This window comes from Carassius carassius, chromosome 17, assembly GCF_963082965.1.
Source record: "Carassius carassius chromosome 17, fCarCar2.1, whole genome shotgun sequence".
NCBI classification, from domain to species: domain Eukaryota; kingdom Metazoa; phylum Chordata; class Actinopteri; order Cypriniformes; family Cyprinidae; genus Carassius; species Carassius carassius.
In genome coordinates, this window is record NC_081771.1 from 10,802,353 (window position 1) to 10,827,345 (window position 24,993).

A 24,993-nucleotide genomic window follows, 5' to 3' on the forward strand; every position below is an offset into this window, starting at 1 on the left:
AACTTGACAGTGAGTAAATGATGACAGATTTTTCCTCTTTGTGTTTTGTTGTTTTATTAATATGGGGTGGTGCTAGCCCAGTGGATAAGACACATGTCTTTGGTGTGAGAGACCCGGGTTCGAATCCACTGTGAGACACCAATTTGTCCCTGAGCAAGACACTTAACCCCTAGTTGCTCCAGAGGTGTGCGACCTCTGACATATGTGGCAATTGTAAGTCGCTTTGGATAAAAGCGTCAGCTAAGTGAATAAATGTAAATGTAAATGTAATATTAAAGGGATTAAAAAAATATTTCACTTTTCTTAACTGAAGAACTTTAATACAGTTGCTATAATAATAATAAAAATATAATTTATACAGTGAAGTGTATATAATGTTTTATTTAAATGTTTTATTTGTTCATTCAATTTCTTGAATGATACTGCTAATTTCATATATTGTAACTGAAAAATAAAGCACTGTTTGTTTTATTTGCATATTATGTGTATTGGTAATGTGGATATTTCTTATTATTTGTAATAACTAAGATATAATAATTACTAAGATTTTTAATTCAGCCCACTTTGTCTAAATGTCTGCCATTAGGGAAATTTGGCTGTACTGCTCAGACAAACCTGCAAATTAGAAAAACAAACATGACATGACAAAGAATTGTTATGAATTCATGAATCATGATTTTCCTGCCATATTTATCACCCCCATTTTAAGATATTGTTCCCTTAAAGAATTAGTACCTGTTGTGTAGTTAACTACTTTGTGTCTTAACCAGGCCTTTTTTCCACTTTTCCCTTTTGTCACTGCCCCTCAAAATGTCTGTGCATGTGTAAAATCTAAATAGCTTGTAGTTTCAAGCTTCCCCAACATAATTACAGGCTTTAGGTTGCATCATAAATTATTATGGCAGCTTAATATATTGAGTTGTTTAATATGTTTGACCGCTTGCTGATGATTTAATGGTCTGTTAATGATAAACTACCTCCAGAGTGTGTATGTGTGTGTTCTTGTTGTGGTATTTGGATGTCTTTCTTGATATTATCTTTTTTATTAAAGTGTCATTCTCTGACTTAAGGTTAGTGGTGACCTTTTTGCTTATCTAACACTTTTATGGAAACATTTTAAACACACTTCTTGTATAAATAGAATGCATTGACTAGCTTTATATGGACTAGATTAAAGTGTATTCACAGGGAACTGAACCCAGGACCTTGACATTATTATCACTAGTTGAGATATGTATAGGGTAAAAAAGAAATATAATTAATGTCATGCTAACCAGTCAATTAAATGTAAAGCAGCAAGCTTATTGGCTGTGTATGCAACAAGAACCAATCATCTTGTGCCAAATAGTTTAGGACCCATCAGCCTGTGCCGTCTGGAGTTTAATGACAGAACTTGGCATATATACATATACAATTCTCACTATTAACTAGTTGCTTATTAGAATGACTATTATTAACATATTGGCTGTTTATTAGTACTGTTTATTAGTACAGTATGAAGCACATATTGTGCTTGAACATATTTGGTAACACTTAAGATTAGTTTACATTTGTTAACTATTTCTTTCAATAATTTCTTAATTTGCTGCTTATTAATAGTTAGTAAGGTAGATGTTAGGTTTAGGTATTGGGTAAGATTAGGATGTAGAATAAGTAGAATAAGGCATTAATATGTTCTTAATTAGCACTAATACATGGCTAATATTCTAGTAATATTCATGCTAATAAGCAACTAATAGGTGTTACCTATTCTAAAGTGTTACCACATATTCTACATCCCTAATCCTACCCAATACCTAAACGTAACAACTATCATACTAACTATTAATAAGCAGCAAATTAGGAATTTACAGAGGCAAAAGTCGAAGTAAATGGTTTGTTAATAGTGAAAAATGGATCTTAAAATAAAGTGTGACTATATATATACTGTGCTGTGAAAAGGTTTATACCCCTTCCTGTTTTTGTTTTGTTTGTTTTTTATGTTTTTTCACACTTAAATGATTCAAATCATCAAACAACAAACAAAACAAAATGCAGTTTTTAAATTAAGATTTTATTTATTATCAGTGTTTGGAATAACGGCGTTTAAAAGAACGGCGTTAGGTAACGACGTTATTTTTTCAGTAACGGGGTAATCTAACTAATTACTTTTCCCGTCGTTACAACGCCGTTAACGTTACTGAACGTTAAATGCGGTGCGTTACTATGCATTGATTTAATATGCAATCCGAACGCACCCCTGGCTCACACAGCAAGTGAGTAGTTGGGTTAATAACGAGATAAGCGATTATGATTGGCTAAGGCAGAGCCAGTGTTTTTACACACACGCGCCAGCGGCACCAAACACACACAGTCACACACACGTAACAGCTACACAGAGATTCGCAGCAGCAGCAGAAATGGCGAGTCAGGAGCAATCCGATGAAAAGTTGGCATTTTCAAGGTGGAGATATAAGCACTACTTCATGCATGTAATGTGTACATGTAATGTGTGACACACGCATCTACAAAGCTAGTGGCCAAAAACACTTTTCTTACAAAGAGTGCAGGATAAAACTCTTGCTGTCTGTTGACGTCCAATAAATCTCGAAAGTTATGTACGAACACCTGTCTGTTCTACTTATTTCAACTGACTTGTGAAAACTGCTAAAAAAAAAAAAAACAAATTCTTTGACATTTAGCAACTTTTTTTTTTTTTTTTTTTTTACAGTAACGCAAATAGTTACTTTCCCTGGTAACGAGTTACTTTTATTATAGAGTAATTCAGTTACTAACTCAGTTACTTTTTGGAACAAGTAGTGAGTAACTATAATTACTTTTTTAAAGTAACGTTCCCAACAGTGTTTATTATGGGTAAAAAGCAGTCTAAACTTGCCTGGCACTATGTGAATAAGTAATTACCCCCTAAATCTAAAATACTAATAATATAAAAATAAAAATAAAATATATATATATAGCACTTTATGTGCATTAAGGCAAATATAACTCGAGTTAGCCTGTCAGGATGCATCATAAAGAGCAGGGTTGTGATGTTAGGGCAAATGTGTTAACATTTATATGCGGCTTCAGGGTAGTTACTGCATGATATTAACAGCACTGCACAGAGGTATGATGCATTTTATATATGTGAACTCAGCAGGGTGATTTTAAATATCTGAAAGATAAAGAAAGCGGCATGGGATGTTTAGATAGAGTTCATGGATATGCCTCTAGCTTAGAGCCGTAACCTATTTAGCTATTTCAGTAATGCTGGAAAACCCTGTAGTTCCCATCGATAAAATAACCCTGGGGTGTCTATAATGAGGGCAGCAGCACATGCCTCCAGCTCTGCCAGTGAACATATGCAGCCCTCTTTCAGGGGATGAGGTTGACCCTGCAGACTTCTGTGGCATAATCATGAGCACTGCCAACATTTCTCCACATGTCAGCAGCCCACTTATCTGTCACTTGGTCTGGGTGGGCTAAGATGGTCTGAGAAAACTGCCACTTTTAACGCCTGTCTGCTGGAGACCATCACAGCCTCTATTTCTCTTTCGAGAGGGTGTGAAATGGAGGGTTTGAGTATTGAAGTACCAGGTAAGCACCTGAGTTAGATGGTGATTTTGATCACTGAGAGGGATGAAATGATGTAATGAAGAGAGGGGCGGAGGGAGAAAGAGAGGGAGGAACAAAGTGGTGGAAAGGTGAGTGCTTGAGATGGGTACGGACAGAGGAGAAAGTGACGTGGAGAATGTGAATGAGCATGTGCAAGCGCGAGGAGAAGCTGTGAGGGGAGGTGAGACAGGAAGGGGAATGGTATGAAAGGAGTATATATGGAGGACTGAGGGAGGGGTGAAGAATGAATTGGAGTAAAAAGCAGTGTAAGCACTTTTTCACTTCACTGGAAAGTACATGAATCTGAAATGAGTTTTCTCCAAGAAGGAATTCCTAGTAAACTTGCTTCTTTCGGTGCAGAGCTGTTCACAACTACTTTGTGTCTTCTCCGAGTCTTAAGTTAAGATACAGTTCACCCAAAAATGAAAGTCCTTTCATTATTCACTCATCTTCATGCCATTTTTGAAGAATATCCTGGAAACAAATCTGTATAATGAAAGTGAATGAGGACTGGGGCTTTCAAGCTACAAAACGACACAAAAAAGCACCATAAAAGAGGTTATTTTAACTCATACTATATTCAAAGTCTTTTGAAGCCATAAAATAGCTTTGTGTGATAAAAAGACCAAATTAAGTTTAAAAAGTTGTGATGTCTGATTCATGAACTAATTGTTCTTTTGAATTTGATCTTTTCAATGAATTAAATTCACAAAACTAATCTATTTATTCACAAATCAGACACGCAGATCAGATAAATTCTTACTGACTCAAATGACCTACAATTCAGTATGTCCCTCACATCTTCTGACTAGTAGGATTTGCAATATAGCACACAAGTCATTTGAACCACTTCTATGGTTCTTGCATTGGGGTTTTGCAATCTTTTTTGAAGCTCGATTGCTCCAGTCCCGGATTCATTGTAAAAGTTTCATATGAGAGGTAGCAAACAATAACCAGAGTGAGGAAAACAGGCTTGTTTCTGAAATTCAAAATGATCACAAGGTCATCCTACTTTATTTTAATTGGATAAAAATCTAACAGAGAATGTCTTTAACTAGAGACTTTCACCAGGAGGTAAATTCTCAGAGTTTCAATGAGGACACAAACATCATTATTAGGCTAAGGGGATGCTTAGTCTTAATAAGCATTGTCTCGAGAGGATCAAAAGTGTCTGCCTTCCTTCGAGAGGACAACATCTTTTAGGGATATAAATGAATGTGGCAGTTAATATCTACAAAAAGAGACAAAAGGCACACTATAACTAATCCAATACAAATATTTTAAAACCATTCTTAGTCAAACTAACAAATGCAACTTAACACCTTAGGAATCAAAAGCCATTGCACATTGTAATGTGTTGCTGATGCTTTCAGAATTTGAGGAAATGTTACATATTATATTAGCACTGGTTCTCAGTGGTTTAAAGTTACCACTTTACAGTTTTGTTGACTCTGTAATATAAATGCAGTTTCTTAGAGCCCATGGTGTCCTCAGGAGATGTAAAACAGATCTGCAGCTCAGTTGGAAACAGAACTTTTCCACTGACTATTCTAAAGAGTTTACTCAAGCCTCCCAAAAATACATTATTTCCTTAACTAATTTCTCAGCAACAGAAGTAGTTGCTGAATAAATGAAATGTCTTTATGCTGTTTTTAATGGAATTTAACTAATTTACTTTGTAATACTAATTTGCAATGTTAAGATGAGCTAAATGCTAGTAATAGTTTCTATATTTATATGTCTGTTTTCAGAATTACAAATATATAAAATACCATATATAGTGCAAATGTACAATTCCTTTTCAGAGTTTGTGCTTTGATAAAGCATGCTTTATTCTTTCCTTTCTGGTTTTAGAATTTTTTTACTGCTCGTCATTATTGTAGATACTGTAAATGCTGGGTCTTTACATTTGCTTCGAATTGAGGTTATTCTATTTGAATTTTTCATTTTTTTGATCTGCATAAAGATAAAGTAATGTTTTAATACAGCATAGAACACTGATCTCTACAATGGGCGAACAAGCATAATTTAATATTATATCATGCAGAGTGCATGTATAATTTTGGCTTTTTTGTGGAATTTGTATTTGAAATTTGTATGATTAAATAATGGCAAAACATTTTTATTAGAAAACAGCAAATATGCAGTATTGTGCATCCCTAGTTTGCATTATAACTAAATAAAATGTATAAATACACAATTGCATTCATTTGAACACTTACTGTATACTCAGTAATGGGTATTTTTGAATGGCTGTCAATGGAGAAAGATGCTGTTTGGGCCTAGATTTATTTATTTTTTTCTTTTTACATTAAAATTTCAGCATCTTTTTAATTAATGTAATTAATTTAATAATTAAATGCATTATATATATATATATATATATATATATATATATATATATATATATATATATTATATATAATTCTTAAATACATTTAATTAATCTGATGTACTGTTATATACTGTTAGGTAACACAGACTTGCATATCCTAATGAAAATTGGCTCCAAAGATAAAAAATAAAATAAAAAATCTGTGCTTCCATGCAACAATTTAGACCACCTCGGACCTGGACTCCCTGCGGTCTATTTCCTGTGGGCCGCTCCCCTTTGGCCGTCATGGCTAAATGCCATATTCATTTAATGCTGCTCCATTCCATCCCTCTGGACATAAACGTTCCAGAGCTTGCATAACTCTGCCATGGCCTGTTTTATCAGTCATTCAACAGGCCTTTATTTATATATTCTCTTTCTCAGATGATAAATGGCACAAAGAATTTAATTAGAGCTATGGGAGGAGAAGAGGCCTGATGAATCTGATACTTTGTGGCTTTCACACACAAATCCAAGGTGTGTGTGTGTGTGTGTGTGTGTGTGTGTGTGTGTGTGTGTGTGTGTGTGTGTGTGTGTGTGTGTGTGGGACAGCGGAGCAGGGAGATGTCATTATAACAAATGGCGTGAATGTGCCTGTCAGGCGTGTTGGAATTAACTCACTCATTCTGATCTCAACAGCTGAGGGAGCCTCTCTGCTCAGGGAAATCACTAATCTGTATGCAGGTCATTTGTGGACACGACAGGAACCGGAGCAGAAAATGATTCCATACTCACAAGAGTCTGGGCCAGACAATTTACTGTAATGAGTTGATATTCCTACTAGTCCTTCAGAAATTACATATGAAAATATTTCCACTCTGAAATACTTCCAGAGAATATTTTGGAATAAAGTTTTAAGGAGATGGGTACACAAGTGCAACGCATGTCTCTTGAGGTTACAACACTTTATTGTATAAAAATAGATTCTTATTCGTTGAAAAGTGCCATCAAAATGTATGTTCTCTGAGAGCTGACAAAGCTAGGGTGGTTATGTATTTTGGATAACGGCTAACAATACTGATGTAAACTGTGGTCATTTCTGATAAAAAAAAGTAAAAAATCTTTTATGGGACTACACAAAAAAGAAGCCATTCTGAAGAAGAGTTCACACAAAAATGAAAGTTCTACCATTATTTTCTCATCCTCATATCATTCAAAACCTAGTATGCTGTTATTTGTTCTGTGAAACACAAAGTAGAATTTTAGAAGAATTGTAACAGTTCTTGCCATACAAAAAAAGCACAATAAATTTACCACAGTGGTCACTATGTAGTGACGTTGTTTGGCAAAAATAGGTGTCTACTGTTGTTCCCTGGAAAATACCAGAATACCGACATTGCTGGAAAGACATCAGGATCAGCAAATAATATAATTTTTAGTTTCTGGTGAATTATTCCTTGAAAAAGGCATACATTTTGCATTGACATTTAATTCAAATAATAACAGCACATAGCAATAGTAGATCTGTAGCAATAGTAGTCGTTCCTACTGAAATGCAATTGTACACAATGGTTATTATCCTTTGAATCAACCCCTACAACAAAGCCTGCAGCTAATGAATGTGCTGGCATACAACCACTGACATAAATGTGTCTGTCAGGACCTCTAAAGAAAGGGAAAATTAGTTGTTTCATTTCTTATTCATTAAATAAGTCTTCCCATTGCAGTGTACCACCACAAAGCAGGAACCTTGATTTTATATGCATTCTCCACTCCCGACGGGTTATCCAGACAAAAACAAGTCTGGTGGAATCAAACTATGGCAGACTGTTAATAAAAATTTTTCAATGGAAACCCACAAACTGCCAAAGTAAATGTGCAACCTAGTAAGGTATTTGAGGGCTTGCTTTGCGATAAAGACATCCAGTGGGACACAAACAAACCTGTTGCTATGTTCCACCATCCATTTTGCAATGGCATACACCACTTATATACAACATAGTACAATAACTGTGTTTTCTCTTGTGTTTGTCATGTTTGCTAATGTTTTGGCCATGTAATTTCTTGTTTATCCCACCAGTAAAGCTTCTTCAGTGAATCTCTCCCGCATCGGCATCAGCTTTGTGATTTAGGGAGCACACTCAATACTGTAAAACATTCATTCTTTTTTTCAGTGTTTGATGCTTGCCCGCAGCTTTGAAGTAGCACTCCAAAACCTAATTAATATAACAGATTGTCTAGCAGCACACAGACTGTGACAGTCTGGAATGCTCAACAACAAGAAAATGTTTGCACACATTTCGTTATACAGGAGCATTTATAATCTTTCTTCTCAAAAGAGTAAAGTTAATTGTACATAAAGTTAATTGCATCTTTGAACCAACAGACTCTCCCTCTATTGTTTACCATCTGTGCATTGTTTTTTTTTCCAGTTTTAATGGAATCACCTCACATTAGTTCTGTTTATTCTGATGCTCAACACATTTTCACTTGGACGGCGATTAGACCTGAAGTGATGTTCTTTTGGCTTCTAAAACAAAAGGTCACACTTATGGCCTGACGGCTCTCATGCCCACTGACTTGTGATAAATGAGACTGGTATTGTAATGAAGAGACCCAACTTTGGGGAGAGATAACAAAAGGTCAAACGACAGTCAGGTCGGTGCAGGTATGTGGGGATGGAGGGTGACCAGAACCATTAATTATGAAGTGGGACAATCAGTTTAGATCGGAGGAGAAGCAACTAAGACAGAGTTTTCAAAGTTTTTGATAATCCACCTCATTCATAAAATATAATGAATTATAGACTCCCATATTTGCTATTCAAATGGATTTTCATGAATATAACCTCATTTGTACTATGTGCGAAATAGTAACCATGTTAATTAAAATACATGTTCTTTGCAATATAAAATAATTGGCTGTCCTGACATTGTCCTAAAGCCAAAATAATTAAGTATGTATTAAGTTGGCAGTGCATCTTTTTTGTATCAACTCTTAGAGCAATGTTAGATTACATACCCAAAGAGAATCATTTTATAGCATTTTTCACAATAAATACTGTTCCAAAGCACCTTACAGAGAATATCAGCCCCCAGTGAGCAAGCTGAAGGCAACAAACACAAAGAGGAACTCTGCAGAAAGATACAGTACAAATACAAACTCTTCTTTAAAGTATCTACGCTACATGTACAGAGAAATAAGAAATGAAGAATACAACAATAATCCCATGACTGTTTCCTTTAAGGAAGTAGAATTACATTTACATTTTACATTTAGCAGACGCTTTTATCCAGAGCGACTTACAGTGCATTCAGGCTATACATATATATATATATTTTTTTTACCAGTATGTGTGTTCCTGGGGAATTGAACCCACTGCTAACACAATGCTCTACCACTGAGCAACAGGAACCTCAATATTTAATGTAATTAAATATTAAGGGCCAATTTGACTGAAAAATTGCACAAGCACAAACCATATTTTCGCATTAAAATAGTACTGTCAAGTTTTACTAAAGATGTGCAGTGAAGAATTAGCGCTGAAAAGGCTTGGACAGTTATTTTTGCACCTGACCTTATTGAATATGCATTTGTAGGAGTTTCCCTTTTAAACACAAAAGTTATAGGAGGAGAGTATTCAAAAAATCATGCAACACGTTTTACTAATGTTTGCACTCAAATGTTTGCCATTGTTTAAAGCCCAAAAAAAAGCATATCTTAAACTATTTTGTGCATGAAATGGCTGCAATTATTGTTGCTAGGCGGAGGCACAACAGAGAACAGAGAGAAGGGTAGAAGAGAGAAGATTTTTCCTCACGCATTAATTTGGAAAGAACACATTATCAGAAAATATCGTTTGCCAAGCCATGTTATTTTTAATTTGCTTCAGGAAATAAATGACGACTTGAAACACTCAAGAAGGAGCATGCAATACCAGCTCTATCAAAACTTCTTGTAGCCCTTCATTTAAAGACCTTCGGTTCTTTTCAACACACTGTTGTTACAGGTGAGGTGTAGTGCTAAACGTAAAACAAAGGGCAAGAGGAGGATAAGGAATAAATGAGGAGTTTACTGACGATAACGAAGAATACAGACAATATTAACAAGATAACATTTAGCATACAAGTCACATATATCAACAACGATAAACCACAATAATAATCACGGACAAGGGAGAACTAAACAGACCAGGTATTTAAACACACAGGTGATGAGGGAACTGGGGACAGGTGAGGATCAATCACTTAACTAAAACAAGAAAAGGAAGATGACCAAATAAGGAAACCAAAAGTTCATAAACGTGACAACTGTGGCTTATTTATTTTTTATTCTTTATTTGTGACTGCTCTAATTTGCACAGCATTTGGTATATTGCATTGGTTGATATGTAAATGAGATGTTGTGTTCTTTAATTCGTACTTTGTTAGTAATCACTTGCAGAAATTTCCACATCCAACGGTGCTGTTTTGGAATTGCGCTCTCACGCTAATTTACCATTAAGTAAAATTGGCCCTAAATATCAGAATATTAACATTATTTCAAATGTTAATGTATTTATTGTATTTTTATTTACATTTTTTTCCCGTAAAACATTCCGCCATCTTTTGACCCCCTGGGGGAGTCAAACCCTAGTGCTGACCCCAGTTTGAAAGCATTAAGGAATTAAGAGCTCTTTTTGAATGTATTCAAACCAATATAAAGTCATCGCTGAGTTTAGTATACAATACAATGACATTTTAAGGAAGTCTCTGTCATGCAGCGCACAGATGCCCAGATTTATTTTGCTCATGGATCATTTACTGAGTTAGTTCAGGTCACATTGATCAGCTCTGTGTGGAAGTTTGTGCAGACTTTAGTGGGGTCAGTGCACATAAAGGCTGGCCTGTTGAAATGGCTGGAGTAAATTAGCTGGGCGTTTATAGGGATAGATTCAAACATCAAAGCTGGAATAGATAATGAGGCCATTAGTCTTCCTACCTCAAATCACTGCAAAGGAGGAATTTTTTAACATACACACGCTAATGCATAGGCACATATTTTGATTGGACTGCTCCCAAAGAATAGTTTTAATCGTGGCAAATGTTTGAAATGGAAATTGATTCTGAGCTATTTATGCTCCATTTAAGATGCAGTGACGCTTACACCTCAGAGACCCTGTCAAACTTCTGCATTCAAGTTCTGTCAGAAATTCTGCATTATGGTTATATTTACCAACCCAGGAAACATTTACACCTAAATGACTTTCAGTGAGACTGCAAAATAAATGCATATCCTCCATTAGGCAAACCCATTATCAACATTTGCTCTGAAAGGTAAAATCTGACAAAAATGACCTCCGGGGATGTTATTTATTTATTTTCAAGCATAGGATTCACTGTAGCATAATTAATGTATAAATGATATGATATGATTTCAAAATTACCCTTTTTTGGTGGCTAATCCAGACTGTAATGGCAAAGAACATTTATGAAACAGCTGTTGAGCTTTCAACAAACTCTGGCCTCACTCGCTTTTTGTTGTTGCTGTGTTAAAAGGATCCATCCTGTAAATGTCTCCTGCACAGCAAATCAAGACCTCCTGCCCCTAAAACACACTACTGAAAATATATGATATGAAATATCAGATGGCTTTTAACCATCATGGGTTGCATGGGTCAGATGGAATATTTAACCACGTATGCAAGTATCCAGCAGCCTTTGGGGGCATCTGTACAACTGCTAGGACGACTTACTGTATAAAGCCAAAGAAATCCCTGAAAGTTTGTGGACCATGAGGGTGTGATTGTGTCTCTCCCCACATTAAATTCCTGTGGTTCCTGCTGCCAGCCTCTACAGTGCCAGAACCTCATAATCCTTGTTAAAGTATCTTAAAGCTGACTTTGACCTCCATCCAAACCACAGTGGGATCAGCAGCGCTTCATCACTGAATACTGAATAATTCTGGCATTAATTTAAGGGCTGATTCTATGAATTGTGGCTGCTGCTGTAAGGCTCTGTTTCCACTTTGTGGAGTTTAAGAATAAATCACACTGAGATTGTATTAAGAGTGCTAAAGAAGACTCTTAACTCCAGTATTTATTCGAATGGGTTATATACTGTATTCAATATAAATTAACAATATTATATATACAGGTATTTATGGTTCAGAAGTGACCACTATTGTAGCTGCAATATATTACTTGGTCTATACATCTTCTTTGATACATTACTTTTTTTTTTTCACAGGAGTACCAGATTGACATAATATTTGCGCAGACATGGACAGACAGCCGGCTCAGATATAACAGCACTATGAAAATATTGACTTTGAACAGTAATATGGTTGGACTCATTTGGCTACCAGACACTATCTTCAGAAATTCCAAGAGTGCAGATTCACATTGGATTACTACACCAAATCAGCTCCTTAGAATATGGAATGATGGGAAAATACTTTACACTTTGAGGTAAGCCATTTTTAATAATCTGATATTTGACTTTGAAAGTAAATGAATAAAAATACAAAGTGTTTTAATAAAACTAAGCACTTATGGGAAAAAATATCTGAAGCAAAATCGTTTATGCTGAATAAAACATTCAATTGCTTTCTATACTTCTGGAATTGTTTTCTAAGACATTTGACATAAAAAGTCAAGAAGCATTTTCTTTACTGAAATTTCTTTACTGTTAATGTGACAGTGGGTCCCTGATTTTCAGTGTCTTTATTGAAAATGTTTTTGTTTGCTACTTTTTGTCTTTACTAGATAAAAAGTAAATGTAGGGATATTGTGTTGCACAAAACAAACAATTGTCAGTCTAGTCGATTCAAATAAGGATCACCCTGATAAGGCCACCAGAGGAAATTTTTAAATCCCACAAGCTTTTGACAAGGTCATCATAACAATGCTGTATGAAAGGTAAAAGAGACAAAAATATTAGCAAAACAGGATCTAATAATAAAGCAGACAGTAGGTCAGCATCAGTGGTCTAGTTTCTGGATTCTTGCAACGGATTGAAAAGTAGTATTTGTGATTTTTGTTTACTTTAATCAGTACTATTAAGTAAGCTAAATACTTTAAATTATTATATATATATATATATATATATATATATATATATATATATATATATATATATATATATATATATATATATATATATATATATATATAATTGTATATATTCAAAATGATGTCTAAAGAAAACTGTGAGGCAGGGGTTCTCGACTTTGGCCCTTGAGGTCACACTCCTGCAGAGTTTAGCTCCAACCTAGTAACTTTCTATTAATCCTGCCCTTATGAAAGTGTAGTAAAAGTGTAGTAACAATGTTTTTTATGGCGTGTTGATTACCATTTGTATGATCACAGTTTTACACAAATATCATGATTAAGCTATAGTTAGTGTAGCAAAACTATGGTAAATTAGTGGTTACAATAGTTTAACTGTAGTAACCATGTGGTTTTATTGATCCCACTTTATATTCGCTGCAGTTGATTACTGACGAACAGAATTTTGACTTGTTCCTCAGTTTGTAAAAAGGAAAAGAACGTGTTTAAAGTAATGCACTTGCAGTGGAGACCCAACAAGGTATCTGGAGGGAAATGTCAAGATGTTTTTGTTCTTTCTTTTAATTTTTTCAAGCATTTAAACATAGCAACAAATAATTTTTAAGTGTATAATGATAAAAAGTCAAATGAAATTGAATATGTTTAGTTGGAAACTGACACATACAGTATGCAGCAAAGAGTCTGTTATATGATTTGTCTATAATGATTTATTTATTAACTGTAAACATGAATTTTTGACTAGATACTTTTGGCTTTTGAGTAAAATTTGGACACAACCTCCTTTTCTCTGTACTTTTTACACCCCTTTTCGTTCCAAAACCTCTGTTCCTAAATATGATTTCCAGTGCCTTTAATCAGTTACCCAGACTGAGCAGATGTCACTTTGACATTTTAAGGCACCTCTATTTCAGATTAGGTCATCTCTTTCAAAGTCTTTGATGAAATAACAGGAGCTGGGATGAATTTAGGTCCACAGTTACAAATTTACAGCAAAAAACTTCAGCAGTCACTGCCAAGGCACTAGGTCAAAGAGTATTCTCTGAGACAGCAAAACACAGTTCTGTTCTGTTAAGAAATACTTATAATATTTGATGGGTCTGGGATGGGTCTGTGTTTTGATCAAAACATTAAAGGCTTTGGAAATATGACCAAAGGTCAGCAAATCCGAACTCTCAGTGACATCCGCCTGTCCTCTGAGTCCACTGCGAGACAGCCTTTCTGGTCTGGTGGGACTCCAGTGTCGTTGATGTTGAGATGAGATGACACCCGTTCATATCTGACTAGCCTAGTATGGTTCAGTGGTTAGTATTTGTGACGAATCTGTTCAATAAGACTCTAGACTAGGTTTGACCACAATTAGGCCGGGAAGCTGCAGAAACTGCCTGTAATGCCATATTATTTAGCACCCCAATGCAAATAGGGCTTGTGAACAAACCTTTGGAAACCCTGTATTGGTAGCAGCAGAGTCCTCTGGTTAAGCTTTTATAGGGGCCAATTCAAACTATGAATGAACCTCTGAACAACCTCTCTTACACTGTCTTGACTTTTTGGTCAAACAAATTCTTATGATTCAAATGGCAGCTGCAATAAAGACTCCATATAAGAAACTACTGCCTCCTCTCATGAGAAAAAAAAAAACATTATTTACCTCTTGTTTATGCAAGAAAAACTTTTAAGTAAGTGGCTTATGGACAGATCTCTGTCATATGGGGACTAGGTGACAATGGCATTGTCTTATTAAATTTCAAGTTATTCAATTAAAATTTGAGGCTCTTAATTCCACTGGGGTTTGTGGAATTACTTGTGTATTTCCTTAATGTGTTCACTGTCTCTTAAAAGTTTTTTTTAAATTTTATTGTAATATTTTATTCCAATATTTAACAGATTATAATACTTATTCTCAAAGGAAAGTTTACCCAAAAATGTAAATTCTGTCATTAGTTAGCCAGCCTCATGTTGTTCCAAACCCATTAGACCTTTGTTCATCTATAGAACACAAATTAAGATATTTTTAATGAATGTATGTGATACTCTTCAAAATGGTGCTATAGGCTAAGGTGGAAGACACAAATTGTTGAATAAATTCATTATTTTTGTTTTCTTTGCGCACAAAAATTATTCTCGTAAGTTCGTAAAGATACAGTTGCATCACTGATGTTACATGGACTGTTTTAACGATGCGTTTCTGAGCCTTGATCTTGTAAGGGTCCTTGCTGTCTATGAATTCATCAAAAATATCTTAATTTGTGTTTTGAAGATGAACGAAAATCTTACAGGTTGAGTAATTGATGACAGAATTTTTCTTTCTGGTTGAACTATTCCTTTACCATTTTATAGATCTTATTTATTACTTACTTTTATATAAATGTATTTATTTATGCATAATTTATATAGATTTTATTTGACATATCTGTTAAATATAAGAATTTATTCTAATACTTTTTTGTACTTATACTTAACGTAAATATAATCTGTTTTTTTTTTATATTTTTGGTCTTATAAATAATTTAACAATTATCCTGTTGTGATTAAAAAAAAAAAACTTAAACTGCATAAATGATCACAATAGTGATTATGAAGAACATATCTGAAAACACATAATTTCCTTTCTCCCTTCCTTATATTTTATTTTATTTTATTTTTTTATAAAACACCACAGAGAGTGAATGTGCTTACACCACTGTAGACATTACTAATGAGAGCCGTAATGTGAATTACAGTAAATGCAACTGGCACTTCTCTTTATAAATACATATGTATCATCACTGCAGACTGGGGTGCACATGAGAAAGCATCATTTGCTTATTGCAAACTAACACTGTAAGCAAATGGTTCATACATTTTCTTCAGCAGTGTCATCTACACCAAAAGAGCCCAAAGCTCATAGTTAACAAAATAAAGTTACCAAATTTATAAAATCTGTCTTTCTCATTTGAATTACACTGTCAAGCTAACAATTGCACAATTGCAACTTTGATCCAAATGAAAGTGGAAATATAAAAATTATGGGCTTGTCACAAGAAACTAGTCTGCTGTTGTCTTTTCATACGTCTGAAACTACTGCTGATTTCCTAATATAGTCAGATGAGTGGGTGTCCACTGAAGCCGACTCTGCCCTAGTTCTATTCAAATCAGGAATTCCAAACACACACTGCTACATTGCTTGTCATGTCCTTTTCAAGCTGTCCCTTCAGAAAAGCTTACCCCAATGAGAACAACAGCAAGATCAAGACATTGTCTGCTTATGTACAATCATGATTTAAAGGCCATGTGTTCAAATAAATATACTGAAAGCTGGCATTAACTTGGCAAAGAACATTGAAGCACCTTCACACAAGCAAGAGTTACATTGTGATGGATAAAGATGGAGTTAAAACAATGACAAAAACAACAATATATGAACAGAGAACAAGCGGTGAAGTATTTTTTTTGGAAAACCGCTAATGCGTCTCATGCAGAGCAATAGCCTATTCAGGTATCTCTCAGCTGCCTGAAGACCAGAGCGTCTATTTGGACCAGAGGAAATTTCACAGGCCACTGGAGAGACTGCATCATGCTGTCTCCAGTGCTCCGTAAAATATTTCCTTGGCAACAAGAGAAACAGCACTGATGCTGAGGGGCAAATTCTGCGGATAAAGCCAATCTGGAACAAAGGCTAACTAGATGCTGCCATATGGAGCTCATGATCGATATTCAGTGACACAGCAGACATGCAGCAGTGGTATTTAGGACAAGTGTGAAGGGAAAAGGGTAGTGCAGACTACGAAATGTCACTCTCTATTTTAATTGCAGTCATCTGAGCTTTGAAGTAAACAATGCTGGAATTTGTGAGTGCTGTACACTTTCTGAACTGCAACACGCAGAGCTCGGTGGCACCGGTTCAGGTCTGAGCTCAGAAATGAGAAATTTGATTTGCCATACCTCTCCATAATACTTAATATGTGCTGTCGGGACATTTGTTTACCAATGCAGCAGTATTTACCATGATGGCTTCTTTGTTGCATATTTGCAAAGGCTAAGGTTGCTAACAGTAAGCCAATTATCCACTGGCACTATATTACTCACTGAAGCAAGGGATTGTGTTTAAACAGCCAACATAGCGGTGTGTATCTACTTGTCTATTCATTTCAAATGATCTAGAACCAGTACATAATTTTGTCTTGCAACAGTTATAATTTACCTTTATTCTAATTTGTTTATTTATAATTTTAGTGTTTACAGACTTCAAAATTAAAAAACTCAACCCATGAAACAATAATGAGATGTAGAGGATCTAATATAATGTACTGTATATGTTATCATTTAAAAAAAATCCCTACCTATTCACAGATGCCACTATTATTATATGAGATGGTCCATTTATAATTTGTAACTGAATTAAATTTGCTATTAGCAGATGCCATTATTATTATAACTGGTATTTTTCTATTGCAATTATTTGTGTGTGTGTATATATATATATATATATATATATATATATATATATATATATATATATATATATTAGGGGTGTAACGGTATGCAAAAATCATGGTTCGTTACGTACCTCGGTTTTAAAGTCACGGTTCGGTTCATTATCGGTACAGTAAGGGAAAGAAATGCAAACATTAAACTGCAGGTTGTTTATTACTGTTGTTTATTACTATACATTTTTTTTAACAATTTGTTCACACTTTTTTGAAACACTTTTTAATATATATAATAAAAAAGAATAAGAAATAAAATACTGCTGCAAAGTTCTCAACTAAATAAAATACGCTGTCTCAAACCAATATCGCATAATAAAATATAATGAAAATATAAATAAATAACTATGATTACAGTGCAGCATTACCAATCCCAGCTTGTAGGCCTGCTCATATTTAAAAAAAAAAAAAAAAAAAAAAATATATATATATATATATATATATATATATATATATATATATATATATATATATATATATATATATATTATATTATATATATATTATATATAACTTTTCCAATGTGTAAAGTGCAGCAACAACAGTTTCAGTTTTTAGACCTGCTCAGATTTCATTATAGCGTTTGCACGATCGGAATTAAGAGCAAAGGTCTGTTTAAATGCAGACGAGAGCTGCATTTGAATTACGGTCGTTTTTTCATAGTTTGGCTGGTCCTGCGACTTATAGTCAGGTGCGACTTATTTATCAAAATTAATTTGACATGAACCAAGAGAAAATTTTACCGTCTACAGCCACCAGAGGGCGCTCAATGCTGCTCAGTGATCCTGTAGTCTACACTGAGCAGCATAGAGCGCCCTCTCGCGGCTGTAGACGGTAATGTTTTCTCTTGGTTCTAAATAAATGCGACTTATAGTCCAGTGCAACTTAAATATGTTTTTTTCCTCATCGTGACGTATTTTTGGATTGATGCGACTTATAGTCCGAAAAATACGGAGTATATATATATATATATATTTTATATATATATATATATATATATATATATATATATATATATACAGTATATATACAGTATATATGCTAACTACAGCCAAACTACTGGTAACAGAAGATTAACTTCTGAGAGGAGAGAATAACATTTCTGTGTCATATTAACAGTGTCATCCTTATTTATGCTATATGGTTAATAAGCATGCAGTTATCAAAGCTGTAGTTCATTACATTCTTCCTGTGGGAGATAATAATTAAACTTTAAATCCTACACTAATGTATGAAACAGACGCTTCACACATCAGTGACTTCACCTGAGCGTCACACACTGGGCTGTCACACAGAACCGAAAAGTGAATTAAACCTTATTCAGAGTAGACATCTGTCAAACAAGCTTCGTCTAACTGCCAATTTCTCATCCAGAAAATTCAAACTTAAATAAGCAGAAAACATTATTTGTCAGCCCTCATAAGGGCAACAGCTGATCATAAAATATCATGAATCAACATGCAATTATCTAGCATAAGTAGCAAAAAAAAAATAGCATAAGTAAAACAGGGGATCTAGATATTTCACTTAAAGCAAATGCCTTTTGCTTTCTGCATTATATTGAACAGAAAATTCTGTTGCATCTTAACTATTTGTTGCTTTTTCTGTTGATAGACTGACCATAAATGCAGAGTGCCAGCTTCAACTGCATAACTTTCCTATGGATGAACACTCCTGCCCCCTCATCTTCTCCAGCTGTGAGTATCTCTTCTCTTTATGCTCCACGTATTCACTTCCATTTCATTTTAAAGACCCTTTTTCTTCTTTGGTATTGAATGTTTGGTTGTCATTTGTTCTGTTGTACAAGACAAACTTAAGCATTCATGTACAGCAGTATCAACATGCATTATGAAATGCTTTATTTGAATTATATCAGCACAGTGTTGCATAAGCAACTTTGATCTTTTTGAATGGTCAAAACATTTCTTGCTCCGTCACCTTTCATGTTGTAAATGTTCCGTTTAGATGAAACAATATAGCCTAGAATGTATTTGAAATGTACACATATCTTCTGGAGCAACGTGGGAAATGATCTGAAAATCCACTCTAGCCATTGATTTCAATGGATGTTTTTATTATACCACTTCTTTTTTTTCCGAACAACAAAACCAATACATTTCTATTTTCAAATAATAGCAGAAACAGAACTTACCACAAAAGCAATTCAAGTTATGACAAAATTTCACATGTGAAATAAGTCTTCACATTGGAGTCACAGCAGCAAAAAAAAAAGAAAGTAGTCTTATTAGTAGTAATTTTTCAAGTTGAGAAATTTAAAAAGTAAATTATAAATATTTTGGCGCACAGAAAAAATCTAACATTATATATGGACTTCAGGCGAAAATTAAATAAGGGAAAATTACCCCTTTAACAGAGAAAGACACTCAGAAGTGATAGGATTTTATATATAAGAAAACATGGCATTGCTGTAGTCAATGTGTGACTGCTAATTAGGATGTCATGCTTTATGGTGTAATATCTAATTTTTGCTCTCCATATATTTTCTTATATTAAAAGTAGACCATGGATTTCATTGTATATATACACCAAGGGCATGGATAGGGCTGGTGATTACTCTGCCTGTCCAACAGGCTCTTGAAGGCTGGCTTCATTAGCAGGGTATCATGAATGACATTACTCAAGGGTGATGGGTAATAGGTGATGCATCTGTGGTGTTAAGAGTCCGGGCAGAGAGGGATGTAGGTAAATTGGAAAAGTTTTTGTCCTTGTGTAATGTGTTTTCTCACTTCTGTTTCTCACTCAGCCTCTGCTTCTACCCACTAACACACATCATGGCTCTCCGCTCTTCTCAAAATGTTTTTTTTTTTTTTTTGGTCGTCATACTCATTTGTGGAGCCATGCTCAGAATGTCAGCACCTATTTACAGAAAGCTATGCTTTACATTACACCCATTTTCAACAGTAGTCTTATTAGGGTTATTAGGCAAGCACTAACTTAAGGCGATCTTCAAAAAATGAGAGATTATGGAGAGCTGTTAAAATAAAATGTTTTTACAGCTGTTTACTTGTTGGCTGCATTATAGAAAATATAGGGAGTTCAAATTCAGAGTATTATTAGATAATTATTGATAGTCGCCTTTGTTCTGCATGGCATTTGTTTATGTGTATTTACTCATAGCTGATAATAACTTTGATTTTGTAAGCTTTCTGAAAGCTTGGCCCTGACTGTATTGAGACTTGAAGGACTGAAGAAAGTCCTACCTCTAGAAATGTTTTGACTAAAGCAGGTTCTGGGGGCACTTGGAAAGATTTTGATTTTGCAGACTATGACTCTGCAAGAGCGTTTTTTTTTTACTTAATTTACAGATTTCTGCTTTGGTGTCAGTGAAGAGATACTTGATTCGTACTGATGAGGCTGTGAGGTATACAAAATTGGTTGCAAAGACAGAGCTCTTGAGAGAAAATAAATTTATGAAAAGCAGGAGAAACTAAAGTCTCTTTTGGTCTGTGTTTAACTATATTGACTCAATCAAACGTTAATTCATTATGTGTTATTCCTGCTTTCCTTAAACTTTCAGTTTTTTATATACACTATTAATTTATCTCATATTAGTAAATTGATGACCATGCATCTCAGAAGGTCTGTGCCTTTAGCTACTAATTATATCAATTCTTGAATTTAGTATACAGGTTTGTTTTAAGTTATAATTTGTTCTGAATTGAGGCACTCAATTATTTCGACCATTTTTAGAGCAGAACAAATACATTTTTGTCTTTGACTAGAGCATGTCAAAGAAAAAAGTGATTTTCCTCCTCAGTATCTTTGTTTTCCCATGTACAAAAATTATTAAATCAATACTTTAGAAGCAATATGACGTGCATTTTTGAGACTTTTTCAAAATTGAGTTTGTGCTTTAAAGAAGAAAAATCTATATTCTGTCATTTTGCTTCTCAAGTAATTTATTTTGATTTAAGAATGTTTAGATATTTGCACTTGAAAACAAGACAAAAAAGCTGAGTAAGAAAATCACTTTTTACAGTGTTATAATAATGTGCAGATTTATGCTCTTTAAAGGGCTTTGTTTGATTATTTAATCTAATTTTGTTTTATACAAGATACATACAAAACATCTTGCATGTGTATGTGAGAACAAAATTGATTCACACTTTATTTTAAGATGAATTCTCGCTTTTAAAATACAGCAAACATGTTAATAATAGGCATGCTTATAAGCAACTACATATTACCTAGTTGTTTATTAGCATGCCTATTATTAACAAAATTGGCTGTTTTTTATTACTTTCAAAGCACATATTCTACATGAACATATTCTACATCCTTACTTACTACTTACTAACCATTAATAAGCAGCAAATTAGGAATTTATTGAGGCATAAGTCACAGAGAATTGATTGTGACCCAAATTTGAGAATTGGTCCCTATACTAAATTGTTAACAAATTTGTATCCAAAAGTGAGATAAAAACCATTTGAAAAAACTGTATAACAAAGTGTAGGTCTGTGCATGGCATTGTGGAGTGACTGTTCAGAAACTCGCCATTTTCAACCTTCAATCTTTTAGGATACTGCTGGAAAATCTCCAGACCTCATTCAATACAACATAAAATATTACTCAATAGTTTGTAGATGTTTCTCCTCTGAAGGGCTTCATTAGTGGTAGTACGATGGGAATATCCACGGCATTTAACCTTATCACGCACTGCCTCGTCATGCAACTCCATTTCTGCGAGAATTGCTTCAGTGAAGGTATGAATCTAGATCACGGAGGGAATCACCTGCCTGATGCTGGGAATCACAATCTGTGAGTTTGAATTGAAGCAATTCGATCTGAATTGAAGCAATCTGCTGATGTGGAGATGTCAGAACGGCATTGTAAGTAGCTCATAAGAGATGTTGTAGATCTCCACTTTCCCCCACCATGCAGGGATGCATCTTGACATAGATGACATCCTTTATGCTGTATAAACCATCTGTATTCTCTGTCCTGCCTTTGTACACTGCTGTGTTTGGCACTGATCCCTAAGATGCAGGCGCACAACAGAATTTGTGGTCCTCCAGTGTTGGACAATGTGCTTGAACAAATTGTTACATTTTTGATATTTCACTGCAAGAGATAATAACAGTCATTAATTACTACTGCTTAAACTTACACCTCTGATGTATGGATATATAATGAAGTTTTGTAGTAGGATGCAATGTTACTACTGGAAGTGCCAGGATGTAGATCAGGTTTTGTATAATGAGGTAATTCAGTTGAGGCTTCTTAACAATGGATGTGAGCAAGATTTTTTTTTAAGGGTAGAATTTAAATTCTCTTTGTCTTGTGCCCAAACCTTCTCCGCAGGGCCTCTAAAACACAGCAAAGGTCCAAATTTTCACTGTTGAGGAAAGGAGAATGAGCCATAATAAGCAATCCCTCAAGCTTTCAGACACCCTCAGTCCTATTCTTTACCTCTCAGCTACTTTCTTCCATTTCCCTGTAGCATTGGCCATTTGTTTTTGAAAAACCAGTGCTGGGTTCCAAGCCCTGGATTTTAAATTCAATTGATATGCAAATGTAGGTTAATGCCCATCAGGCAGGAACTTGCAGACCTTCTCATTTTAGCGGCCACACAGGAGCGAGCATACTCGGACTGAAATGCCTGCCCCTGTATCAGTCACAAAGAAAATGGTCCCCCATCTGCACCCTAGAGGAGCAATTTGCCAGAAAGATTATTTTAATATTTCACACCTCACTGCCCAGCACAGCAGCTTGTCCTCTAAAGCATATTTAACAGACTCAAACATACAGTGCTATAGTCACTGTGTACATAAACAAACACAAATGAAACATTCCCCAGCCAGTCTGTCTTTTCCTGTCCTGCAGGGAATGAGGAGCTTTCAGGTATTTAGCAGACCTGACAACAGGCAACACGTTTGTCTGCTGTGATCCGGCTGAAGCAAGCTGACAAGAGCAGTGGGCACCTTTCTACCTTTGTTTGTCAAAGATGTCACCTGCCTAAAGGCTATGAGCTTTCACTGTACTGTATATCTAGTGACATTAAAGGGTTAGTTCACCCAGATAGCAAAATTATATAATTAATAACTTACCCTCATGTTGTTCCAAACCCGTAAGACCTCCGTTTATCTTTGGAACACAGTTTAAGATATTTTAGATTTAATCCGAGAGCTCTCAGTCCCTCCATTGAAGCTGTGTGCACGTTATACTGTCCATGTCCAGAAAGGTAAGAAAAACATCATCAAAGTAGTCCATGTGACATCAGAGGGTCAGTTAGAATTTTTTGAAGCATCGAAAATACATTTTGGTCCAAAAATAGCAAAAACGACGACTTTATTCAGCATTGTCTTCTCTTCCGTGTCTGTTGTGTGAGAGAGTTCAAAACAAAGCAGTCTGGATATCCGGTTCGTGAACGAATCATTCAGTTCACCAAATCGAACTGAATCGTTTTAAACAGTTCGCATCTCTAATACGCATTAATCCATAAATGACTTAAGCTGTTAACCTTTTTTTAATGTGGCTGACACTCCCTCTAAGTTCAAACAAACCCCCAAAATATCCCGGAGTAATGCATGCACTCAAACAGTACACTGACTGAACTGCTGTGAAGAGAGAACTGAAGATGAACTCTCGGACTAAATCTAAAATATCTTAACTAACCCTTTAAAGTGGCATATAATTTTATTTATTCATGAACATTTTTGGCTTTTATTTCATTAAATTTCATTAAAGTGAGTACTTGGGACAGACAAAAGGGAACAAAAAATGATGGAGGCTCGACTCAAAACAGGCTGGTTTTCACTTTTTAAAAGGATATTTCACCCCAAAATTTAAATTCTGTCATCATTTACTCACCTTTATGTTTTGACTTGTCTGACTGACTTTCTTCTGCAGGATACCAAAGAATGTTAGGGCCATAAGCTCATTGGAAATACGTGCCTCTAAATACATTTCTGCAAAACTGGAAAAAATAAATCCTATACAAACGAATCGCTGCAGTTTTCAGTTGAAATAAACTCTAGAGGCAGTAAAACTCAGACAACTTTTGTTCCTTTTCATACAAAGTATGATTTGCTTTTCACATAAAGCCTAATTTTAGCACAATTACTATAGGAATATGATGTTATGAATTCAAAACAATTTTAACATGCTGTGACATTTGGAAAATTATACTTTTGAACGTTGGTGTCACATATCCAGCTTCTTGTATGAGTTTTTATATTCTATATTTAGGTTTGAGAGGTGAAGAGCTTGGGTATGAATCCCATGAAACTATGGTTCCACAACAGTTCAAACCTGCATAAAAGGAAGTTCAAATGGCATGGTTGCATCAACAAATCCGTTTATACTGAATACTAGTCTTGCATTTGTTAACACTGTTGGGTAGGTTTAGGGTTGGGTTTGGTATAGGGGATATTTCCAACATGACAGAGAATTAACTTTTAGTGACACTACAAAAACAACGTAATATCAACGTAACAAAAACTGGCTAGGGTCACATATTTGAACCCACGTTTTAGCGCCACTTACTGGATGTTTCACTTTGAAACTGCCTCGAAATTTGCCGTAAGGTACGTAATAACGATGTCGCA

The 24,993-nt window shown here is 34.9% G+C and overlaps 1 protein-coding gene across 5 annotated transcripts in view; it reads left to right on the forward strand.

Annotated features, from left to right (window-relative positions):
* LOC132161075 (gamma-aminobutyric acid receptor subunit gamma-3) overlaps positions 1 to 24,993 on the forward strand; it is a 140,219-nt gene that overhangs the window by 89,022 nt on the left and 26,204 nt on the right. For all 5 annotated transcript variants that reach the window (XM_059570878.1, XM_059570874.1, XM_059570877.1 and 2 more), the window contains 2 exons: positions 12,136 to 12,356; positions 19,037 to 19,119. In XM_059570878.1, the coding sequence (XP_059426861.1) occupies positions 12,136 to 12,356; positions 19,037 to 19,119 (304 nt within the window). The remainder of the gene's footprint in view (positions 1 to 12,135; positions 12,357 to 19,036; positions 19,120 to 24,993) is intronic.